This window comes from Lepisma saccharinum, chromosome 2 (genome assembly GCF_977018435.1).
Source record: "Lepisma saccharinum chromosome 2, izLepSacc3.1, whole genome shotgun sequence".
Taxonomy (NCBI): domain Eukaryota; kingdom Metazoa; phylum Arthropoda; class Insecta; order Zygentoma; family Lepismatidae; genus Lepisma; species Lepisma saccharinum.
The window spans coordinates 200,238,974-200,265,354 of NC_139230.1; the positions used below are offsets into that span (position 1 = coordinate 200,238,974).

A 26,381-nucleotide genomic window follows, 5' to 3' on the forward strand; every position below is an offset into this window, starting at 1 on the left:
GCAGGATTTCCCTTTTACCCGTGTAAAATTTCCCTTTTTCGACCTTAATTTCCCTCGATCTGAAGCTGTATCGATCTGATACATCTGAAGCTGTATCTTTGTATTACTATAACTGTTAATCAGGACCGTATATAAGGGGGTTTAGTGGGTTCAAACCCCCTATTGAATAAAATACTAGAAACTGATCATAGTTTCATAATATAATTATCCTAAAATAAACATTTGAATTTTAAAATAAGGCCGAGTCTGCTGCCACGCACATGTCAGCAGTAAGAATAAGCGTCAAATTTGCTGCTGCCACGTAATTCGTCTGCTAAGATGATGTTACAAATCTTAAGAACAGATTAAGACGAGATAAATGCAAGTTTATGATTAGTGGGAATGAATGTACAGGTAATTTAGAACCCTTATCTTTAGAAAACATTTAGCGATATTATTTTAATGCTAACAGAACTTAACCTAACTACGAAAGCATTTAGGTTTATTATTAGAAGAATGCTGAGGGACCTAATCTTAAAACATTTTTGTGAAAGTAATCGCTACAACTTCACAGTATGTGTTACAGACGTAATTGCATACATAGCATGATGAAATCACGATAAAACAAAGACCGAGTCTGCTGCCACGCGCATCTTTTTTGAGGTTCCAGCAGAAAAAGAACGTGGCAGCAGACACTGCCTTAAAAATAAAACACTCATGTATTGAATAAATCCCCGAACAAAAAAAAAAATCGTCTGGGGCGCAATGATTGTCGGACTTTGAAACCCACCCATTCTCAAAGCTTAGCTAGGGGCCTGCTGTTAATATTTTTCTTTTGACGCCTGTTTTGCTTGAGGAACAAACTTTATTATAATTATTATTATTAAATATTTATGAAAATCATAAAAGTGTGAAGTAATGGGCAGACTCAATACGAATTTTTTTCACATGTTTCCCAGATATCTTTTCATCCGCAGATAAATCCCCACGACGTTTTCTAACCTTTTTGGGAGTTGCAGGTAGCTTCCTATCAGTCACCTCTTCCATTCTCCTTTCAACGACACAGGACACACGAAGTCACACACACAGCCACTAAGACACGTTCTGAAATGATGGATGGAACAAGGAAAGAAGTTGAAAATCGCGTCCCAAATTCTTTCCAGGTGCAGCGCGGCTCGTGCCTTGAGGCCTTTCTAGGAAACACTACAAATATAAGACTGACCGGTCAAGGTCATCTATAACAGGGAGAAAGAAAGCTTACTGAAAAGTGTCACTGTTGCTAACTATTCATTTGGAAAAAGTACACGCTGAAAAAATATTTTCGAACTTTTTAAAAGAATGAAACGAAAATGTGAGTTTAAATTTCCCTGGTTTTTAGCTATTTTTCATTAAATTTCCCTTTTCCCTTTTCACCCTTAAATTTCCCTGTGCCGAGGGAAATTTCCCTGCTTTTGGCATCACTGGTTGAGATGTATATGCATCTTCATCCGTCGTCAGAGCCGTTGACCGATTGGTTGCTTCTTTGTCTGGCTCCTCCCCTCTAGTCTGTCTGGCATGGGTGACCCTACCGGTAGCTGTGCTACCGCCAGTATAGCCCAGGGGGTGCTATTCCGGCTTCCCGCGCTACGGCGGCACGTGAAGGTCTTCTGCTAGAGTGACGTCAAAAAGGGGATCCCTCAGCTGCGGGCCGCTTAATAACATGTAAAATCATACAAGTTTATCGCCTCATAGAGGCGATTATAACTCTTGGGAAGCAATGTTTATAACATGTAGTTCTTCTTCACTGCTTTCCCGTGCCTTCTCAAGTTAACTGAGGATGGCAAACGAACAAATTCATGCTGAATTCAGCAAAAAGGGAATCAATGTCTTTGGTTCTTTAACACTATTTGTCTACACTTCTACACGCAGCAATAAAGTTGGTTGGTTGGTTGATTGGTTGATTGGTTGATTTGGTGTTTTAAGTCCACTTTATGCACAGTAAGGCTAATCGGGACTGGGCCTACAGGTTAAAGTGGAATCCGAACCACCATGTGCCTTCACCGGGTATCGACCCGGAGACCCCTTGATTACGAGACACAGCAATGAAGTTAAATGATTATTAGATGAGAGTCTCATCTTGAGACGAGCACAATAGAGAACACCCGAAAAATCCTAAAGTGAAACAATTTGAAATGCCTGTGTGTGCTGGAGAGGGGGGGGGTAGAGTCTCATGCAAATAGTTTACTAATTTAATTAATTATAGCGTGGACATAACTGCAACAGGATCGAGAGAGTAAGATTGAACGGAAAGAATTAAATAAGTCCCTCTACATGTATACGAACGGGTCTCCATGACAGCATAACGCTTTAGGAAGCCAGAGGCCCCAGTTTGAACCATAGTAAGGCATATAGCAATGTTTGTCTCATTCTCCACTCATTAGTTCATCATTCATCCTCATAGTAGCGATCAACCCAGTAGAAATTCGTCTTTAAATGAACGACACATACAGACGTATTGATTTATTATTATTTCGTTTTTCTGCTTCTTCTGGCTAATCGCGAAGATGAGGATGAATCGTGATAAGATGAGGCGGATGAAGGGACAATCATAAACATGTAAGGACAACACAATGGCCACGAGTCCAGACGCCAGAGCCTCGCTAGTCACTAGTATGTAAAATGCAGTGGTATGAGTCCTGTCGAGTTGCATCCACGGGAAGCTCCAAAATTTCGGTGTTGTGTGCGTGTCAATAAAACTATTATTATTATCAAGTTACAGTTACGCAATAATAAACGTCTAAGCCGTATGAATGCAAATATTGCCATCAGTTTCAATAATACGAATGTCTATAACAGTATCCTTCTTATTTAATTTTTATTTAACACGTAGTGGTTTTTTTTTTATATACGGAAGAAACATGCATCAAATTATGTCAATATATTCTACATATATTCAGGTAGTGTTGTATTTTAAAAATTTCCAGCAGTAGAATTTCAGCAACTTCTTTGCAGGGGCGACTTATTGTTGAGAAGAATCAATTGAAGTTACTGCTGCATAACATAATAAGTACGAGTATATTGCAAAATCATAGAGAAAATGTAGTGGGCGGAGGATGTCTATGCAATTTATCCTAGTGGGGGAATTGTCCAAAACCTTTCCCTCTTTGAGCACTGCTGCCTCTCCTGTGAAAACATCTTGCGGTCGTCCTTGTCAAATTGCGTCATTACGAGGCAAATATTATTTTTGGGTTGCTTTCCTGTAACTTTTACCTAATTGGAAGGCGAGGATGAGTAATGAATAGATTAAATATATGGACACCAGCAAAGGGACACAATGTCCAGGCGGGACTCGAGCCTTAAACCTTCGCTGGGTAGCGAGATCGTTACTGAACCAATTAACGTTCTCATCTATTTCTATGTTGAGGGCCTCCCGGATGGCGTAGTGGTGGCGTCATCGCCTTATAATCGAGGGATCCCGGGTTCGGTACCCGGTGGAGGCACGTAGTGGTTCGGATCCCACTTTAAACTGTAGGTACAATTAGCCTCAATGTACATAAACTGGACTTAAAACGCCAATTCAATCAATCTGTTTTATTATTTCACGTCGCTTTTTGACATATAGAGCAAACTAGGGCAATGAAATAAAAATGAAAGATGAAATAGATAAGACACACAATGATACACACCCATGCCTCAACCAAGGTTCGCTTTTGAGTTCATAGAGCGTTACGCTAGCGATTCCTCCAGATAAGGGATATACGATAGACGATTTGACGTACACCGAGGGGGTTCATACCTGCAGTTGGGAACATTCAAATGGAAAGTAATTGCTTCCAGTTTCCGAAAGCGACATGGCTTTCATTGTTCGGTATAAGCCAACTTCGAGGCACAGATTTCTCCCAGATGTCAGAAAAATCTGCAGGTCCAGTAGTAGCGATCCGGTATTCGTTTACAGAAGTGCTTGTGCTGTTTGTCTTCAATATTAAAGCGAGTAATTTTAGGTCGTATTACGTGTATTCGGTGTCTGTACCATGAATAAGCGTGCCAAAGGTAAACATTCTTGTGCTGTTGCAGAGTGTACCAATTGGGGCTGTAAGGAATCTGGCACCACATCTATTTCTATTTTGAGGGCCTCCCCGATGGCGTAGTGGTGGCGTCATCGCCTTATAATCGAGGGATTCCGGTTCGAAACCCGGTGGAGGCACGTAGTGGTTCGGATATGGAAAAAGTTATTCAATTTGAGATTGTGTTTGCATCCTTCCATGGGTCAACTGTTTCCAAGCAACATAAAGTTATGGATACTCTAAAGACAGTCAAAATTTCCTGAAGTTAACGAAAAGATTATTTCCCTGTATGTCAGAACAAGAACTTTTATTAGAATTCGACATTTGAATAAACTAATGAAACTCAAGTCCATGGAAGCAAGTGCAGCGAGAAAAAGACGACAGTGGGTAGCATCGTCTTCAAAATCATAAGTCTCCAGGAAGGGTAAGTTGTAATGAATTTTTATTCTTACTGATATTTATTTCCGCCTCAGCCTCTATCGTATAGTGATTAACAAATCACATTGCTAAACCAAGACAGAGGCCAGGCCTATTGTTCATGTATTTGTTATTTGACGTCGCTTTTTTACCACTTTTGGTTAATCGCGGCGATGAGTGTTGATCACATAAAATTGATGAAAGGGCAGGTACAAAGAACATCAATGACCACGACGTGACTCCAAGTCGGGAACTTCAGTGATGGGATTCAAAGTCGAACACGCGGTTGACCAGATTCGCCATCGAGCTGGCACGAGTTTCCTTGAATTTATTAAGGGATTACGCTTTCCCACGACATTGCATTTTATCCATTTATTATTTATTTATTAATTTCTAAAAAACATATTTTGATGTTACGGTATTTTAAACACAAATCAGTTTAGGTAGAATATTTCTGCAATTTTACCATAGTGTAAACTTTAATGTAAGCGAAAGCATGTTTGCATCACTAGCTAAAGATTTTCACATCTACAAAAAAAAAAATATCCAAAACCCATTTCCACCTCACTCAAGGATTATGTTAATTCAATTCAAATTGTACGCGGGTTCAGGGCCATGAATCTAACCTTTACTGAAAAGAATGAGATTGGTTCATAGAATGTATCGCCGAAAATCAATTTCGCTGATATCCCGTTGTCGCTGTTCTATTTTCATTAGATACGAGCTCCAATTACCATTTTAATCCTTCGTTTTAAAAGTTATTCAAACACAAAAATAGTTATCGGGGGTCATTTTAAAGTTGTTTTTTTTTACTTCATTACTGTCTTCATTTGATTTTTTATTTTCTAAGAATTTCGACGGGCTGCAGCCCCTTAAGCCCCACCCTGCGTACACCAGTGCTTGCCACACTCATCTAGCCCATCAAATTTATCATTTCATCATTCATTTTTAATGTTGCTGTTACCCTAAATACGTAGAAAAACGACGTCATATAACAACAGCGACAGCGACATCCTATGTATACTAGATATATAAATTATAATGAACAAATTATTAATAACAAACATCTGTGAAAATTTGAAGGTATGAAGGATAATAAGTATTAGTGTGGTAGCGAAATATTTAATACGTAAAATTGTATTTATTTACCCATACGCAACTTCAGATTTCAATGTAGGGGCGATATAAGAGGATAGTCGTGATTACTTTTTGTTTGATTTGTATAACGCCATTTATTGTAATTACATGCTGTAAACTTCTTCATATTATTGCCTAGGTCTTATTCCTTGCGTTTTTCTTATTATTCTGCTGCAAATGGTTAATTGAACCAAGATATGGACAATTAAAAATGAAAATATTTCCCGTAAGCTTCCATTGCTACGCGAGCCACGCCTCTTGACAGATCCCCTTGGTCACGTCAGAGCTCGTTGCGGCTTCTGGCCAATGGGAGAGCTCCGTGTCTCGGAATGCTCTTCCTAAAATACTTCTATATTCCTTGAGTATAGCCTAGAGGATCTTTAGAGCACGCAAGCCCCACCACCAGCGACAAGGTCATGCAACCACTATACCGCGTTTGGTAGAACCTGTCCCGCTTCCCGCGCTAGGGAGCGCTCAACAGTTTCCGTGCTGGGGAAAGTCAAAGCCAGGCAGCCAATTAAAATACGCAACGTCGCAACAGCGTCTACGTAAACGCCTCTCTTCTGGCTTTCATTCGCTCCTCGCTGCCCAGCAGACGATTTTTTTCCTCGTTTCTCATTCACACCGAAACTGTTGAGCGCTCCCTAGCGCGGGAAGCGGGACAGGTTCTACCAAACGCGGTTTTTTTTTTTTTTTTTTATAGGTGGGGTCGTTATTATCTAACTACTTAATATTGTGTGAATGGAAATGTTTAGCATTCATTTGAAAACTCTTAACATCGAATGGTCTCTGGAGAAAATTATTTTAAAATGTTTATCAGCATTCTCAAGATGTAATAAACAGTGGTCTGAATTACTAATCGGCACTGTTACGTCAGTAGAGTGTACGATATTTGGATTATCCACTCTGCTTTTCACAGTGCGCCAAGACGACAGAGGTCCCTGGTTCGAATCCCGGCGTGAGCACGGGTGTTCTTTGTCAGTGTCCCTTCATCAATATCATCACTCATATTCATATTCGCAATTAACCAAAAGTGGTAGAAAAGCGAAGTAAAATAAACCAAATCAATCAGTAGTTGGATCGCCCACAACAATGACATCTACTGTTGTGCAGAAGCGCTTGTGATTCAGGTAGGTTTTTAATGACTTGCGTCATGCAGAAAGATATAAAAAAAGGTATAGAACACCAGAGTTCAAAACATCTGTGGCATAGTGAGGCATCTAATTTTCTAGCTAAAACATGCAATGATGATGTTTTATTGAAAACCCAGCTTACTTCAGGCAAATAATACCTGTGGCGACTAATACCATAAGTAAATTATTAAGCAAGAAAGGGCCGACTCTTCCTTCGGACTTGGCGTTCCCACCCGAAATGTCAATACTACGCCACTGATAAATAGTATCCTGAGAGACAAACCACAAGTGTCGCTTGGAAGCGAGCAGTTGGTAATCAATGCAGCCTTTCGAACCGTAGGGACACAAGCTCTGACTACACCGTTTCCTCAAGGAGATTTTAGACCAAAGCGACACGCGACAAACGATACAGGGATTTCACACCGAAGCGACACGGATCCCTCTGTCCAAGGCAACTTTCATACCGAAGCGACACGCGACACATGTCACTTGGAAACGAGCCAATCAAGAACAGGGGCAAGGAAGATTTATTTTTCAAGGGGGGCAAACAAGGTACATTTTCCTCAATAATAGTGTTGTTCCCTCAAAAAACATTGCTTAAATTTGAATTTATCATATTCATGCTATAATTAACACATATTATTGTGGCTATAATGAAATTATATGTGAAAAATATATAATTTTTGGTTGACTTTCATTTTCCAGCCCCCCCCCATTCCGGACGCCCATGCGCATGCGCGAACAACACACCACGGCAACACATTGCAAGCTATTGAGGGAAAGGGCCCAGTATGAGCAACACGTGTGGCTTATCGTGTTGCCTAGATCTGTTGTTGTAACATGCGGTTTATCGTGTCGCGATCTGTTTTTCGCACAATTAGCAGAAAACGCTTGCTAATATCTAGACTGAAGACACCATGTCGCTTGTCACTTAGTTGGGAACTCCCCCTGTAGCGCGTCGTTTCGGTCTCAGCACCCTTCCTTTAAGGAGCTTTCAGACCGATGTAACAAGTAGCACGCGAATACGACATATGAACGTGTCGTTTGCTGTTTTGGACCCTCATGCGCAATGAATGCTATTTTACAGTCTGGAAGTGACTGTGTCACTAGTCACATCAGTGTGAACATCCCGTGTCGCTTGTCCCATTGGTCTGAAAGTTTACTTACACTCAAGTCGATGGCACAAAGGAAGTTTTGTAGGTTTCCCATTGTCGTTTCATGCAATCATCATTATCATCATCGCCGCGATTAATTTAAAGCGGAAGAAAAGAGACAGTAAATATTAAAAATACAAATGCTTCCGTGTGTGTATCTTTAAAAGAAATGATGATGATGATAATAATAATGAACCTAATTCATACAGAACAATTTAGTTACCAAGAGCATTCCACGCGTATTTTTTCTCCCGTATTATTAATGAAAGTATAACGATAACAGGACGTGGTCGACTGTCTAGAATGTTCGTTAATATCTTCGTGACCACTGTACCAAATATCACAGCAATTATCACATTCATAGAAATGCTTCATGTAAAAGAATCAGACGTTGCAGCGAAAACTCCACTTACTTCCATTATAAGCAGACGAATGCCATGCAGCTGTACCGACACCAGCGCCTCTAGCGGTATCATATTCGAGTGGAACCAACCAGTGATCCCTATCTCGTCTCCAATTCTCGAATCGCGTAATTCACAGGCGAGACACTGGAGACTGTGAAAATCTCTCTACGTAGTTCAGAAACCTCTCACGAGATGGCATAGTACGAAACTACGACAATTGAATAACATCAGGCAGTGAATTTTTCTGTGGGAGTTACTAATGTAACAACATAACGACAACTACGCAGCGTTATCTTAGCGGCAGCAAAATATTAATATCAATAAAACTTATTCTCTATATCTTACCTCAGTATTGAGTAGATTTGGACGTCTGAACTTATTCGCAAACATCAACGCCATCTGGTGAGTTTCTGGTAAGTTTACAGCTGATTGTTTACAATTACCACATGTTTGCTGTATCTGTTAGGGGATAAGAAGTTCGGTTCGAACAGCAAATTAATTACAGCAAATACAATAGTGACATTAACTTCAGGGTATACTACATGCTTATATGATTAAATGAATGCTTTTCACCTGCTTTGAAAAAGACATTTTGGAAACTATCAAATAAGCAAGGTAAGTCTTAAACTATGTTGCAATAACATGTGAACCTAGTTAAAATGATAAAACTCAGATGTTACAACGTGGTAAAGTCACATACGTTATCTAGATTACAGCGAAGTTTATGATAACTTGTGCATGAGATAAGCTCCACATGAACTTGAATGTTAAAATAAAGTAATTAACAGAAGATGAATTTAGAAAATTAATCAATCAATTATGGTTAACTAGCGACCCGGTTACGGTTTTCCCGCGTTATATTATATTTATATGTTTATTAGACGATATAAATCGTCGGAATCAATGATCCAAAACTAAATCGTCAAATTCAAGCTACGTTGGCAAGGTAGAATGAATGAGTTACACATAATTACGAAGCATTCATATAACAATTAGGAAGAATGAGTTTAGAATAATATCATTACGTATCAGAAACTAGAATTCATGAGAATATTCATTAGTCCGTTTATATAGATCTCTGCAAAAAAATATGCAATGCACACAGCGCCATCTGTTGATTTTCCCCTTAGAGGTTAGAGCTCCACAATGGTGTGTGGAGCTACAGGTGCATAACTAGTTTTACGACCCCAAATTTTAACTGTTTGCCTAACCTAACCTAACCTTACCGAGAATGGTCAGTATCGGTAACTGTTCCGATTGTTTTATGATTTCTCCTAGCACAAAGACTAATTATCGTAGAATTTTGGAAATCATTGTCACACGAAATTTGAACCTTCCTGAAAGTAATGAGCACTGTTTGGACTCGAAAAAAGTTATTTATGTTGAAAAAAACAACTTGAAAATTACCTTACGCACTTCTCATGGACAAGATATTCTCCGTCGACAGGCAACAGTAAATATCGTGGAAACATGGGAATGAATGTAGAAGTAAATCAGAACCTTAGTAGAATGCATTTAGGGACTTTAATGCTAGGAGAAACAAACCTAACCTGCCTAACCTAACCACAAAAGCATATATTGAAGAAAATCTTAAGTAATCGCTAAAACTCCGCAGTATGTGTTAAATGACGTATATCGAAATTGAAGCATGTAAAAATTGCATGATGAAATCGCAATAACACAAAAGGAACTTGGGCCATTTTCTGGCTTGTAAAGTTCCTGTCTGTCTAATGGCATCTTCCATGAAATGTGAAAATATACATGAGTGGTTAATTTGCAATCATTTGAAAGTCATTGCTATACTATACCCTGTCCCATATATCTCTTGAACAAGGCCACTCATAGTGTCAAAGAAGGGGAGAAAATTGAGTGGGCAGAGCAAAGCAGTACTTGCTGCTGTGAAGGCTGGTAACTGTAGTCATTCCCCCCCCCTCCACATCCTCCACTCAATCGAGTTTTCTTTCATGTGTTCATTGGTGGGGCCGTCTCGTGTTAACTACTTGCGCAGAGACTTCTTTTCATTTGCCTGCTCCAGAGATAGATGGGACAGGGTATGTAGATCATCTGTAAGGTGGGTAGACCAAATATTGTTGCTTTGCTAGGGTTGTCCACTACAAACAAAAGAAATGCCCTCGCCAAGAAGCTCTTGTGCGTGGCTTGATAAATGTTTGTGAACTGCTAGTTCACGAAAAGTTCCCAGAGCAAAGTGCTGAGAAGTTTAAGCAGGGAGTGTCAATTGGTCCATAGACATAGGTCCCGACTCCATGGAGCTTGGGGGGCTCGAGCCCCACAATGTTATCGATGTTGGGGCAGAGCCCCCCAAATAATTTTGCTTAAGAGAATATAATGTATTATTTTGCTTCTCTTGTAAAGTTTACTCTGAATTGTGCCACATGAACGTAACTTTAAATACACATTTGAAATGTTCTAGAGCATCAACTTTGGGAGGGCTATGACCAGAGACAGCAAAACACACAACTTATTACTATATATTAAGTATATAATTATGAGTATTGTTAACATTTTTACTAAAAAGAGTTTCAAAAGAAGATGTGCATGAACTAGGAGAGTGATGGGACGTTCGGGCTACAAATGGCTCTCACATGACATTCAGAACAAGATCATTGATATATCAGGGAGATCTGTTTTGCGCTCCGTGGTAGCAGATATTAAAAGTTGGGAATATTTTGCTATTATGGTTGACAAAACTTGTGACATATCCATCCGTGAACAATTGACATTTTGCATTCGAACTGTAAATGAAAATTTTAATATTTTTGAAGAATTCCTGGGCATTTACGAAATTCCAAAACTTAAAAAAGGAAGGGAGTGAGTCATTCATTAATTTATTTCAGTGATCAGAGCCCCCCCAATAATTTTGACAGGTCGGCGCCCCTGTCCATAGATGCACCAAGACCAGCACTGGGTGCTTTTTAATCATAATGACCACATTGCCTGCAGTTATTTCGGAAAGTATCCACATTGCTCTGTGGAAACAAAAGAGGTCAGAAATGTCAAATACAAGAGCTAATGGAGAATTTTGAATGTTATTTTTTGGATTCATGAGCCCAAAATCTATAAAGAAACCCCACTTTTGTTTTTGTACAAAACAAAAACTTAAAATTTATTGATCAGTGTTAACTTTCTGCTTTTCAACTCTAAACTGATATCATCCAATGATTTAAGGGATGGCGTGTGGTCAGCACGATGTACCCCCAGTCATTGTTGTAGGTTTTCTATGACCAGGTTACGTGACTCATTCATAATGCCCCAATGTCCTCATGATGGTGGGCATTATATCAGGAAAAGTTGTTACACTTCCCCTCGGAGACTTGAAGCTGTTCGCATAGTCGAAGCCCAAAGTTTGTGCCTTAGACCACACAGCCATGGTGCGGGACTCATCATCATCATCCTTTGCTGTTTTCCTGCCTCTGGCTGGGTCGCCATAGAAGTCAAGGCTCTCCATTTTTCCCTGGTCTTCCACCACTCCTCTCTTTCCACGATGTTCCAATCTTGTCCTCTTCTCCTAACACTCTCCGCTATCTGCTCTTTCCACCGACATCTTGGTCTCTCCCTCGGCCATATTCCCACTCCCTGTGCATAGTGAGCTATTACTGGTAGTCTTTCTGCATCCATCCTCTTCATGTGTCCGAACCATCTCATCTGTGCCTGATCTATCCTGTCCTGAAGCTTCACCACCCCCACTGTCTGTTGGATCTCCTCATTCCTTATTCTATCGCTTCTAGTTTTCCCCAATATACTCCTTAGAAATTTAATCACCACTGCCTGCTTCTTTCTTTTGTCTCTCTATGTCATTGTCCAAGTCTCTGCTCCATACATAATTATTGGCACATAGTATGTGTTATATATTACCTTCTTGCATTTTATAGGTACATCCCTGTTCCATATTAATCTTCGAACACTTTGTCCACCAGACATTTGGCCTCTTCTGTTTACCTCCTCGTCTATTCTTCCACTTTTCTCAATTATGCTTTGTAGATATTTGCAGGGCAGCCATTAGGGGTGTGCAACGCGTGCCACCACACAGGGTCTTGTGCTTCGAGATATTTAATATTATTGACCGTTGTATTCACATTCATTTCTCATGAAAAATTGATCCCATTAGATTGATTGATTGATTTGGTGTTTTAAGTCTACTTTATGCACAGTAAGGCTAATCGGGACTGGACCTACAGTCCGAACCACTTGTGCCACCACCGGGTATCAAACATGGGACCCTTTGTGATCACATTAGAATAGATAAAATAAAAGAGAAGAAGCTACATTACGAACACAGCTTTATTTGCAGTCATACTATAGAAAAGGAAACCGAAATAAAAAACGGGAACAGTGAGCCTGCTGTGAAAATAAAAATTTCAGCACTAACAGTGGAGTTCCTTGTTTGTGGTCCCAACTTTGTACCGATTCTCTGTCATAAACTCTATTGTTCGATAGAGTGCAGGCATCCTTGTGATTTGTTGCGTTGAAACAGAGCTCCCAGGCCCCAAATTTGAGGATGGGGAATTTACCTTGTCAGTAAATTGAGAACAGATGTCAAGATGAAGATAGACCATGACAGGGAAACTTGCCCCGGTCGGCATTTTGCCGTTTGTGTGAACCGATCCCCAGCTAAATGGAAATAAAGATTTGGAGATACTTTTATTTCTACTTTCTTGAAACCCAAGGAAGGGGCGGGATTTGCAGATATCGTGAATTTTACCACTATGCCAATGATCCAAAAAAGGCTAACCCTCGGGTGGTATTTGAAGAGTGGATGAGGGTGAATTGCCCCTTTGGTTTCTCTATCCCCCTGTGGTCAAAGTTGACCTAATTTCCACCCACTTCAGGAGAAAGTAGATGTCGAAGAACCTTGTCCTGTGGTTGCTAATGTTTTGCTCTTAGGGGAGAAAATGTTTGTTCTAATGTTTATAATGTCCCAATGCTTCAGGAGCAGTTAACTGAAATTACTTACATTGGAAATTTTTCAAATAGCACAATGGGCTCTCCTCCCTTGCCAGATTATTGACAGAAACTTATGTGGCATCAAAATTTGACTTTCATTATGGGATTGACCAGGGCGCAGACAGAGGTGGGCTGTAATGGTGAGGACCGCATTATCAAATTCGTGTATTTGGGGGTAATTTGTTTTTTTAAAATAATATAAAATTCAACAGTATACATTCTATCTTAAATATATGTAATATTGTAATATGTAAAAAAAAGTTTACAAGTTGGCACCATGCTGCAATATGTGCAATGAGGTGGGGGAGAGGGGAATCAGAATGTATGTCCTTAGTAATCCATTTACTTTAGCTGGTTTCAAGTCACTTTTACTACCAGGTGCAAACATATTTAGTTCGTTAGGTGAACGGAATGATGATTGCAGGGGAAGGCAGATCAATTAAAGTGTAAAGCTAAGTGATTTCAGTTATGAAATAGTTATGCTGTCTTAATTAAATGCTTTATGAGGATTATGACATGATGTGGGTGAACGCCATTGGCCTTGGGTAGGAGGGTATGGCGACCCCTGGGATTGACGACGTGTAGGATACATTTTATCTGAGAGGTAATCTACATTGTGCTCTCTAAAACAATTTCCCTCACTTATATCATACCAAATATTTATACTTCCACGACACACATGTAAAGAATACAATTTGTAGTAGAATGTGTTAGGTAGGGAATTTTGTTTGAGTCTTGGGGTAGTTGGGGGGTATTCTTTGCATAAACAAAGGGACCTAGCTGGGGAATACCCCATTCTCTCGCACCCCCCCCCCCCTCCTCACTGCACCTAGAGCATTGGTAAAGATTTAAGTAACACACAAATATTTATATTCGTATATGGATATATACATACGTACGCAGGCTGTGAATGAATTTTCTTGATAAAGTTTTGTTGATGTAAAGTCGATGAGGTTTCATTTCGACTTTACGACTCCTCAAAAATCGGCATTTTTATCGTATATGTTTGCAGTCACGAATCACATTTTCTACCGGAAAACTACAAAATCTTTAGTATGCTATGGATAGATAGGAAAGTGTCACCCTCAGCATATTAATATAACCTAGCGAGTCACTAAAGAACGATAAGCAACAGTACGTGAATTGAGCAAAAGTTAAAATCAGGAATGTCCTGCCAGCACAATCCCGCTTCCATAGAGTACTAATATGTCTATGTTGGTAAAGGTAAAGTTCCCGTGCATATAGCACCGTGGGCCTCCCCCATGGTGCAGTGGTAGCGTCATTGCCTTGTAATCAAGGGGTCCCGGGTTTGATACCCGGTGGAGGCACAAGTGGTTCGGATCCCACTTTAAACTGTAGGTCCAGTCCCGATTAGCCTTACTGTGCATAAAGTGGACTTAAAACAGCAACTCAAAACAGCATATAGCACCGTGTCATGAAGGCACAATTAGGAGATGTGGGGGTAGGCTCTTACACATTTCCGATCTCAGCCATTTTGGAGGTGATGTGATCAGCACAATGCTACAGCTGCCTTTAGCCCAGGGGTTGCCCCAGGGGTACTCATCTATTTCAGTTTGGGGAGCGGCTTTATGCGGGGACAAGGCCAGAAAAATTCCAACCTTACCCTGGTAATCAAAACCCGGTCTCTCACGTGGCAGTCAGATGCTCTACCGACTACACTACCGTGGCTCTTATGCAACGTTGAATCTCTAGTGCATGGCTACATATATACAGAGAAAAATGTGTTTCTTTCGAGAGCTGATAGAAGACTGAAAAAGGTCCTGAAGTAGCAAGAAGTTATTAATTACAGAAAGTTATTTGTCTTCATGTTCTCAACATGCTGCCAAATTTCGTTGGCGGCTCAAGGGAAATCCTTGTGTTGAAGGTGGGGTAATAATTATGGAATATTAATAACCATGTTGATTTTAGTGTAGAATTTTACGAGGAATTGAAGGTGTATATGGGTATAGTTCGCACAGGGCCTTGTGCTTCCTAACGGCAGCCCTGGATGTTTGAAGCTCTCCACTACCCCCAATTCTTCAGTGTCCATATTTATTCTTGGTTTGCTGCCCTGTTCTCCCATATTACTAAGTCATCTCTTCCTCTCCTATCTTCTTCCCCATCTCTTCGTTAATTGCACCCATTGTTATTATGAAGAGCAGTGGGGAAAGAGCACTTCCTTGTTTTAGTCCATTACTTATACCGAACCACTCCGTTCTTCCCACTGGTGTCTTCACACAGCTCTGGTTGGCTTTGTATGTTCTTTGCACTCTACACACTATCTATTCCTCGACTCCTTCCTCTCTTAGAGCCTTCCAAATCTTTGTTCTGTCCATGCTATTGTATGCCTTTTCTGTATCTAGGAATGCAATAATCAAATCATTTCCGTACTCGTAGTGCCTTTCCTGCATTTGCCTGATGGTGGGTGAATATCAGGTCTACTGTTGATCTGCCTCTTCTAAATCCATACTGTTCCTCTCTCATGTTCAGATCTGTTACTTCCCTTATTCTTTTCTCTAATATTTTCTCATACACCTTTGCTGAGTAGCACATAAGTGTTATTCCTCTGTAAGGAATATGTGATGTAAAAGTAAATTATATTTTAAGTTCACTTTAGGTTGAGATGAGCTAATTGGAACTGGACTTTGAGTTTAAAGTGGGCTCGTAACCACTGTGCAATGTGATTTTAACATTCTTTCCTCTCTTGATTGGTTTGAAATTTCCTTTTCCTAATTTTTTTAATGGTATTGAAATGTAGAAGTTTACATATAGGTAGATTGCACAAAGGTGCATAAAATATTTTCATTTAGTTGTTTGTGAAAGGGGTGGCAACGTAGATGCAAATGATTTATGTGGATTTATTTTCCATCAATATCTGGTGGAGACACATAGTGGTTTGGATCCCACTTTAAACTGTAGGTCCAGTTCCGATTAGCCTGTCTGTGCTTGGAGAGGACTTAAAATAAAATAAAAAATGATAACCTGCAAACAAACTAACAGTACAACAGTACAAGAAATAGTTTGTAAATACTATGATTGAATATTTTTTTGTTTACAGGAGAAACATGGCTTCTATCATAAGACCTTTTTTGATGTGCCAAGGGAAAGCTGAACTTTTTGGAAGCTGGATGAAGAGGGTAAACTATTTACTCAAAACACAGTTTCAGTGAGATGGAGAAATATGCACTTTTAGACTGAAGGCAATAAATAAAATCTGTATTGTGTTAGGATGAACTCATGATTTTGTTATTTTGCTGATACTGAGAAATTACTGACATAAAATTTGCCGATAATCGTCACACTACAGATCCAATATGAAATTGTAAATGTGCCATGAAGATCCTGAATTGTTTGTTTGCCTCCTTAATTAATAGCTGTAACCAGGTGTAGTTAACGGTTTTTGCTGCAGAAAAGAAACTTCATATGTTGGCAATTACCTGATGAAATAAGAGTGTATGATTTATACCTTAAAATTCATAAAAATGTTAAATATAAGAATTTTGCACTAAATGAAAAGGTATTTGTAGATACATCAGATCTGTAGGCAATTTGACTATTAAACTGATGCTCCAGTATGCTTGTACTGACCAATACTAATAGCAGTGGTGTCGCGTGGAGTACATCCTTGGGTGTTCACAGCCAGCCTAAAATCAGATAAAATCTACACCCTTTCTTTGTATGAGTTAATAACAATTGTAATTTCTTTTCCATAAATATGTAATTGGTAATTATCCATACTTGTTACTTGAACCAAAATTAATATTATTTTCTGCTAACAGTGTGTTCGTCTTCTTTCGTTTTGACTCATCTACATTATCTAAAGGTTAGCAACACATTTTAACTATCAATGTAAGTGTAAATCTGCTCATTTTGGTGACAATGTTTTAAAGCCTAAAACCTTTGCCATACAAGGTTTTGGGTACATGTCAACTATTTGCAATGGAGTTGTTGAGCAGGTTGGCAGTCTTAATTTTTGGTTAAATGTATTGCAAGAGAAAGGTATTAGGCTAAAACATCAAAGATCTTAGGAATTACTATAACTATGCAAACAGTGCTTGCATTATATCTTAACTACTGCATACTTTTCCCCAATACAGAAGCTAAACGAAAGGAAAAATAAAATACTTTGCACTTCCTCCGCTATCGACATTCTCTGAACAGTTGCTGTCATCTGTTGACAGTGTTCTTTCGGAAGGGGCATGTGCTCCGATTTTCAGTTTTCTCCCTTGGTTCTTTCGGCTTCTTCGGTAGAGCTACAGCGGATGGAGTTCACAGCACCAGATGTGCTCCGGGCTCTCGCTGCCTAATCTGGTGAGCTTTTCTTGTCAACAGTCGGGGAAAATTGAAGCATTGTGAAGACTTTATGAATGAAAAAAACTTCTGCTTTGTAAAATTAGTATATTGAAATGTAGTGTTTTATTGTGCAGAAAAGAAAACAAATCGAAAATTTTCCGTTTTTGGTTGTGGGTGCGTGTGCTCCGTGAACTCCCTTCAGGCGATGCCTCTGACTAATAGTGTTGTGGAACTTTGTGCATTTTGTTCCTGTAACTATAGTATGGTGATATTATTTTTTGAGAAATCCTGATTGTTAGGAGATTAATCAGTATGTTATCTCTCTTTATCAGTAGATGTTTGGGAAGTGTTTATATATAGTACATTTATGTGGTTATTTTGTGCCATTTTCCACTTCTTTAGTTAATTGCGATGCTAAATAAACAATAAAACACCAATGCCATGGATTGGTTCCAAAGGTTGACTTTCACATATGATTTAGCACTCAATACACTATGCCTTCAAGACATCTAAGTCTCTACTTTCTCCCATGTTTCAAGTTTTTCCTGTAGGATTTATCTACAGAAATGAATATTTGACCCTGTTGGTATTAGGATTTCCTTCACCATATAGACAATCTTTTCTTAAAATAATGACTAAATCAATTGCTCCTTATTGGTGAAAAATTTCTTTAATCTAGAGGATAATCATTTGAATGAGGAACCTATTTTACTGTTCATGGTTATCGGTAAAGACTTCATTTATGTTGCAAATGGACAACATTTCTAATGTGATAGAAGTGTTAATGCTGTCTTTTCAGGTAACATGTCAGCAGATCCGCCACTTAAATCTTCTTGAGTATCAGAGCAAATGTCTTCTTCAAGATAATGGTGTTAATGTGCAGAAGTTTGTTGTTGTGGGAGACATGCAGGAGGCTAAGTCTGTAACCCAGAAGTTTCGTAAGTATTAGAACTACTTTATTTTCCCCTTTGTGAAGTGGCATAATATAGTGATGAAATTTCATGTCATTAACTTCGGATCTTCCACTGAATGAAACTTGGTGTGAAGGTTTGCATCTTAAAAGGAACCGAATGGCTTAAACTCACAAAGGAAAGAACTATGAACAATTTTAAACTGCAATGTTAAAATACTTCAATGTAATTTGTATCTAGAGTCCAGTGTAGTTGGCACTCTCACCTTCGATACATGCAGTTCCGGGTGCGATCCCTACTAGAAGCAACATTCTTGTGTTGAGTTTGAGATGTTCACTTTATACACAGGTAGGCTAATTGGGACTGCACCTAGTTTAACCCTCCATCATCCGCATCCTCATAGCAGCACAAATAACCCACGCGCGGCACTCAGTGCCGCCTCATCAAAACCAATGTTATTTACGTGAATTATTGATGCAAATCAAGCTTGAATTACACTAGCACTTACTGGAAATCAGGGAAAATATACATGAATGCAAACACGGCCATTTCGGACATTTTTATTAGCTATTAGAAGACAAGTAAACAAAAATGACAGTGTCTCATACAATTACAAGCTTAGACTCTTGAAGCAAATGCATTAAAATATTATCCTAAAAGTAATTAAAACTTTTCCATATAATGAAGGCACTAAAAAGTGAACTCACCATTCACAAAAATATCAAAGTATTTTCCACAAATTTTCAAAGTATTTTTCAAAAAAATTCAACATATTTTTTTCAAATTTTTTAACGTATTTTTCAAAACGAATTGAAATCATACAACTTATATGGGCTTAGAAACAAATTATTTGTTCCAAAATTCTCTGTCAATATCTCTCCGACTCTCAGAAAAAACAACCGAATGTAGAAAACACACCTCGAAGAAACTTACAAATATTTTTAAAATGTTAAAATTTCAATTTGTTTCTTGTACTCTTATGAGGTATACCCAAGAAAAGACATACTGACTCAAATATAAGGAACCGAACGTTGTCACTTTTCAATATCGTTATTTTGATAACTCCAACATTTCGTGTGGGTACTGCAACAGTTTCTGCATACAAATAATTTGCATTCCGAGCAGCGTACATTGGTTTTATTCTTCTTATTTCTGCCAAATTCATGGCTGGCCTGCTGTGATTTAAGTTAGGAAATGTCCCGCGCGCGATACTGAGTCCCACCAAAGGGGGACCGGTCACTTGAGGGGTGTGTAATCAACTGAAAGAACGACAGAAAAAAGGTGCCAATGACTATATGTTTTTGGGGAAATAGTGAAGTTACCTGGTGCTTTCCTGACCATTATTGCGCTGGTAAGGAAAATAATTCAAAATTCTCAACACACAGGTTACAGAGGGTTAAAGTGGGATCTGAACCATTGTGTGTCTCCACCTGGTATCAAACCTGGGACCCCTTGATTACCTAATCTTACAAGGTGACAAAACTACTGCGCTATCGGGGTGGCCCCATTTTTTTTGTTGTCTCAGTATTTTGAGGAAAATCGAGGGACTGCTTGAAAAGAAGAAGCAGACTTCTGCTTAGAAATCCAGAAAACAGCTGTGATGGAGCTTGATATGGTAACGCATATCATCCAAGGAAAAGCTGCCTGGCAAGCCTTGGTGCTTGAAGAGATGTTGTGCCATGATGCTTATTTTTCTTGCTAGTTTAATTTAGTTTAGTTTGTATCAGGGTTTGATCATCATGATTTTTTTTGTTTATTATTGATGTAAAGATAAACCCCCTTCCTCCAGGGCTGTAGCAAAGATTTTTTTTCTTTTGTGGAGCTCAACTTTCGAGGAAAAAGAGTATTATTTTGGAATATTGTTGTAATGTAATATGTACATTAATCATGAGTACGGTATTTAACATAAGAGTAGAACTTGGATTTTACATTTTCCCACATTGTACATTCAATATTTAAGGTCCCAACATAGCAAAATGTTATAAAAGTTTCCTCGATTTTTCATTTTCTGATGGAGGCTCATATTGGTTCAGATCCCACTTTAGACTGTAGGTCCAGTCTCGATTAGCCTTACTGTGCACAAAGTGGACCCAAAACACAAAATCAATCAATTTTACATTTTCCTGAAAAACATATAATCGCGGTTCCACTGCCAGATTATTAAAAACATTTAACTCACGTAGCAGAAATTTTACAATTTTTAAGTTGTTTTTTTTGTATGTCTCAAATGTGGTGGTAGGAAAATCATGTAAACTACTACATTTGCATTCTTTTGCAACTTAATATTCTTGAATATGTTTTGGGCATGTAATTATATCCACTTATAACAAATGATTAACATTTGATGTTAATGTATGTGTGTGTGTGAGAGAGAGAGATACAGAATGAATGAATGTTCACTGTCTGAGACTTCAGTGTGCAAATCAAATGTGTATTTGCATGAAAGTATAATTCACCTTTGGTGTAAGCAGTTCTGGGTTCGATTCCTGGTGAGAGCTCAAAACTTTCGATGACAACATTGTGGGGACAATTTGGAAGCTATTTGCAAGAAGTAGTGGACTCTGGTCTGTAAAGCCAGATAAAAGCAGAGATAAGACTCGATGCCCTGAATACAGGCCTTGCCCTGGAGTTTAGTGTAGTAGCATACTTATCCTTGAGATATTGGGTCACCTTCCCAAGCTAACAAAGTGAAGGTCTTTTTCATTCGTTTCAAGATTGTTTGTCAAAATAATGTCAGGGATACAGTAAACAACAAAATAAGAACACACACATCAGATTTGATCTTGTGTTAAATGTAACAGCCGGTAATTATCATCATGGCTTATTTGTCACTTATGCAATGTGAGAAAAGATTAGACTAAAAATTGTATTTGGCATAAAATACTCGCAAATATAAGAGAAACCAATTGTTTACACAATGACAAATACTGGGATGAAATTTGGGAAAGCTATCCTGGAAAAGTTAGGGTGGCCATCTTGTGACTAAACAAGCTCCTGTTTCACTCTTGGCACATGGAGAATTAATTAACAGAGAAATTAATGAAACAAATGCAGAAAGATATTACAGGGGACAGTGGTTTGATCTAGTGACCATGCTTCAACCATTAAAATCCAGCTTGTAAAGTTGCCAGCTAAAAGCATGGCCATGAAATTAGGTGGGTGGCAGATGTTCAAGCTGGTGCCATATCGGAGCACAATCACAAGTGTTCGGAGGTTTAAGAGAATGAAAGATGTTGTTGTAGAGTTGGTCTTTGTAATCCATGTGATACAAACTGACTGTATTTGCTCGAAAGGTCAGGGGTGACACAAAAGTACCCTGGAGAGAGGTTGGTCTGATGCTCGCACTAGGCAATGCAGCTTGGTTGACGTTGCCACACAGTGTGCGAGAACCAGTGACTTTTGTTCCACTCTCGATTTGCTTTTCCCATATGTGGCACCAGCGCAATTGTGCCCAGCTGCCTATTTTCATGGCCGTGTGTTTAGGTGGCTGAGCACATTGTGTATCCAACTCACAATCTCACTAGTGAAGGATCCAGGTTTGAGTCCTGGTCTAGACATGAGTGTTTCTTTTGTGAAATCCCATCCTCTTCTGTGAGAGTTGCACAAAATTTGACAAATGCAAAGGGTTTTGCCCCTCAGAAGTTTAGTTTATCTCGAAACATATGTAAGGGAATAAAGGACTGAGACACAGATATTTTGATTATTTAATGGTATGTCATGAGTAAAGCATGAGAAGGAAATATTGTACCAGTAGTTAAACATTATTACTAATGGTTCTAGCAAATCACAAGGAAGCTGCTTCTAGAAAGGAGTTATGTGGTAAGTAAGTATAGCTTAGATCAAAGATATAAATAATTTCATCCCATCATAAAAGTTTGTTGCATACAAGCTTGCTTTTATTCACTATCCATTGTTCACGAGAATGAGCTTTCATTTCACCAAATTATACAAATGTAAATGATGGCATGACAATGTTTGGCATGGGTTTCTGCACTAAAGTAATGCATAATTATCAATAAGCAATTGATTGTGTTTTAAGATGCAAAAATATTGTGTAGCATTTATGTAATGGTCACTTACTGTAACTCTTTACTATGTTAGAGGGCCTCCCCGATGTCGTTGCCTTGTAATCAAGGGGTCCCGGGTTCGTTACCTGGTGGAGGCACATAGTGGTTCGGATCCCACTTTAAACTGTAGGTCCAGTCCCGATTAGCCTTACTGTGCATAAAGTGGACTTAAAACACCAAATCAATCCAATCCAATTTACTATGTTAGAATCCAAATATTATACATATTGTTGCTGGTGGTTGAACAGCATCTAAATAATATCCCAATATATTATTTAAGACATTAACCTGTTCATAAACTAAAGAAAGGGAAATAATAACATTGTTTTATTTTATTGTAGCAATTTCAGAAACATACAGTTTTTGAATGACTAAAACCTGGAAATTTCTTCATAAGTGAAAACAGTAGTCCGATTCATCATGTTACCTTCCTAAAACAACTCACTCCATTTCTACTGGACCTTATACAAGGTGACACATGTTGTATCTACCAATTTGAGTTGGCAACCTTGCCAGAATGCATGTGCGCATGTGTGGCATACCTTCGCCTGTGTATAGTTTTGAGTTAGGCTATTAGTATACCATGGAGTATTGGCCAGTGCAGACACGTTGTGAACAGAGTCACCGTGAAATATGCGCTATTTCACAGAACATGTTGAGATGTGCATCACGAAAGCCTTCCTGCATTACCTCGAACAGTGCATCCAAGGATGAGGAGGACATTTAGAGGACATTATTATTTTAAAGGTGGACTGAAGTCTGTATTGTCCATATTATACACTGTGTGTATATTTTTATTTCATAACCATGTAAAGTTACTACAAACACTCACCATCTTTCCATTGTCATTTGAAGTTGGTAGATACAATATGTGCCACCCTGTATATGATAATTCATTCTTGCAGCACACACCTTTGTTTGTATGCTGTAGCTGTTGGACTTCAACCTGCAACTGGTAGCTTCAAGTTCTTTACTCCGAGAAGAATAATTTTTTGTGTCCTCTTACAGGTGTATGATTTCACACACTCCCCATCACTTTATTGAATATATACGCACACTGATTGCAGCCCACAAGCCTGTTGCTTCTGAAAAACCGATGCATTGTCTCCACTGCTGTAAGTTTATGCACATAACTCATCTAGTAATGCTCTTGTGCAATCCTGAATGTGATTATGTATGAGAATGTGCATAAAATAATAGCACAAGCATGTGATTTACATTCCCGTTCAGACCACTGTGTAATTGTGAATTTTACTGCACTTATTAACAGAAATGTTTGATTTGAATTCAGTTGTGCATCAAGCTTTAAGTAAAAGTTGTCACCTTGCTGTCGGTTATGTTATGTATTGTAGAAACGTTTACCATTAATGTTACATTTTTCGAAATTTATTTCTAATGTAATATGGTTGTTATTTTGCAGAAGTGGATGAATATGTGATAAAAGCACAGGTTTTAGCCGGTGGACGAGGGCTTGGCCATTTTGACAATGGCTTCAAAGGTGGTGTTCACATTACAAAGGAGTAAGTACTATTTTTTCTTTGTTTCAATTACCAAGTACCTGAAATTTTTCTTCTAATACTTGACTTTGTCATCAGATTTATGTCTCTAATTTTTATACCAACTTTTAAAGTGAGTTATGAGGAAATAAACATCCTAACACACAATACTAGAAATCACAACTGGGTTTCTCAACACAGAAATCAAGCCTTTCCATGTTTATCTGTTGATCAACCACTCTTCCTGTGTTATATTTGGATCCTGCTCTTTTCTCATAGTCTTCTCTGCCTGATCTTTGCACCAGCATCTTGATCTTCCATGTGGCATTTCCCCCCATTCTCTCTCTCCCTCTGCATTGACTGACAGAAACATTACTGGAAGACTTTCTTATGTCATCCACCATATATCCAATCCACTTTAACCATAACAGGTGTGATCTGTCCTGCATGTTTGACCTTTCCTAATCACATGGTGGTTAACCCTTATAATCAAGGTGGGCTTCTGATGGGAACATGTACAATGGCTCGGTTCCTACTTTATACTCTGTCTGGCAAACAAATGAAAACAAGTCCTCTGTGCAAGTAGAACTTGAGAGGGGAAGTGTGACTGCAGCTACCAGCCATTTGCTGCAGTGTGTACTGCTTTGCTCTGCCCACTCAATTTCTCCTCTTCTCTACCATTATGTATGGCATTGCTAAGAGATTCCCGAGAGTGTAGATCTGGTCCCAATTAGGCTAATCATAAAATGTGCTCAAAATAAACTTTGCCGAAGTTTTTGAACATGCATTATCATTAGGGCCTGGGACTTTATGTCTTATAAAACTGTAAAATATGTATGTAATTATGTCATAGAAATTGGAAAATATGTCATGAAAAATTACAAATATGTCAGAAAAATGCAGAAATATTCCCAGTAAAGTCAAAAATATGTACAACAGTACTCTCGAATTTCTCCCATACCTGATAGAGTAGAGTAGGGGCTGTAATGTACCAAATGTTATTTTCACTTTTGACTGATTTTTGTGAAAAGCGAAAAAGGCAAAGAAATGAGAACGAAACTTCTTTACTTCCCATGCAACAATGAGAGAGAACATTTTTCCTCAATAATGTTTGCATGGCTATCAGTTGTTGGTGGGATAAAAAGAAGTGGGGTATTATTGTTCCTCTGTAATTTCCATATCCTGCCATCGACAATATGAACTATCCATTGTGCTAAAGTTACAAAGAAAAAATTATGAAATAACTGATTATGTGTGAGAGAATTACGAAATTATACAGAAATATGTCTTATTACAACAAAATTGAAGAAATATGTTGTAAAAATGCGAAATTGGTGAAATATGTCAAAATATGCTTTGTCAAGTTTGTCTATTTCAACTGATTTTCATCAGATATGTAAAGATCTCACCCCAATATTAAATCCAAAGCCAAATGAAAAATATGTTATAACTTAAAGTATTGTTGATATATTTTCCAAGTACAAAAATTTTAAGCATTTTTATGGACTGGAAAAATATTTTGGCCCACTCATTTCCTTGTACCAATTCCATAGCAAAAATGGCCCTTAAAGCTGATTTAAAGAATCTTTTGTCAAACGTTGCTTTAGATGGGGAACAAATGGCAATCACAGCATGCAAGATCACAACAGTTTGATGGGTATAAGAAACCATATCTTATTTGAATGTTCTCTGCATATCTCGGGCAGTTTCTTTTTGGAAGAATTTCTCATTTATAAAAACAGAGAATGCTTTGAATGAATAGTTTTTAATTTTCTAATTTTGTGACTCTTTTGATGAACCAATTCTTCTTCAGGTCATCAAATGTTACTTCAATAATAGAGAAAATGGTAGGACATCGCCTTATAACAAAACAAACTCCTAAGGAAGGAATTAAAGTCAACAAAGTGATGGTGGCAGAATCTGTGGACATTATAAGGGAGACATATCTTTGTATATTAATGGACAGGTTAGTGAGGGTTTTCCTTTCTTTTCTATTAGTGAAACTATGTAATTTTAAATTTAAAAGAGATGTAAATTGTTTTTTCTATATAATGCACAATTTTGTGAAATAAATCTTCATGATGTTAACTTTATAATATTATGTCGCTTAGAAAGTGCAGCGCAAAATTGCAGCTGATCCTAGAAAAAAGACAAGGAAAGAACATTCAGCATATGCATGCACAGTATAATTCATGGTGTATTTCACACCTTGAAGATAGTTAATGAGAGAGATGCAGGGAGAGGATTTTACTTGAGCAGCAATAGTTCACAAATGATGCTATATAGGGTGCGGAATTGAGATATCCTTCACTCGAGCAAATAATGCTCAAACAGGCAAAAAGAGCAGTATACACTCGAAGCCTAGTAGTATGCATATAACCGTAA

General features: G+C 38.4%; 1 protein-coding gene across 3 annotated transcripts in view; it reads left to right on the top strand.

Annotated features, from left to right (window-relative positions):
- Positions 1-8,471: 8,471 nt before the first annotated feature.
- Positions 8,472-26,381, top strand: part of ScsbetaG (Succinyl-coenzyme A synthetase beta subunit, GDP-forming) — a 47,895-nt gene continuing 29,985 nt past the window's right edge. Inside the window, exons 1-5 of one of the 3 annotated variants that reach the window (XM_083117870.1) lie at positions 8,472-8,680; positions 16,288-16,366; positions 18,322-18,460; positions 23,921-24,020; positions 25,810-25,962. In XM_083117870.1, the coding sequence (XP_082973996.1) occupies positions 16,295-16,366; positions 18,322-18,460; positions 23,921-24,020; positions 25,810-25,962 (464 nt within the window). In that variant the 5' untranslated portion in view covers positions 8,472-8,680; positions 16,288-16,294. Of the gene's footprint in view, positions 8,681-8,713; positions 8,883-16,287; positions 16,367-18,321; positions 18,461-23,920; positions 24,021-25,809; positions 25,963-26,381 lie in introns of those variants that run through there. The other 2 variants (XM_083117871.1, XM_083117869.1) reach the window with 2 other exon arrangements.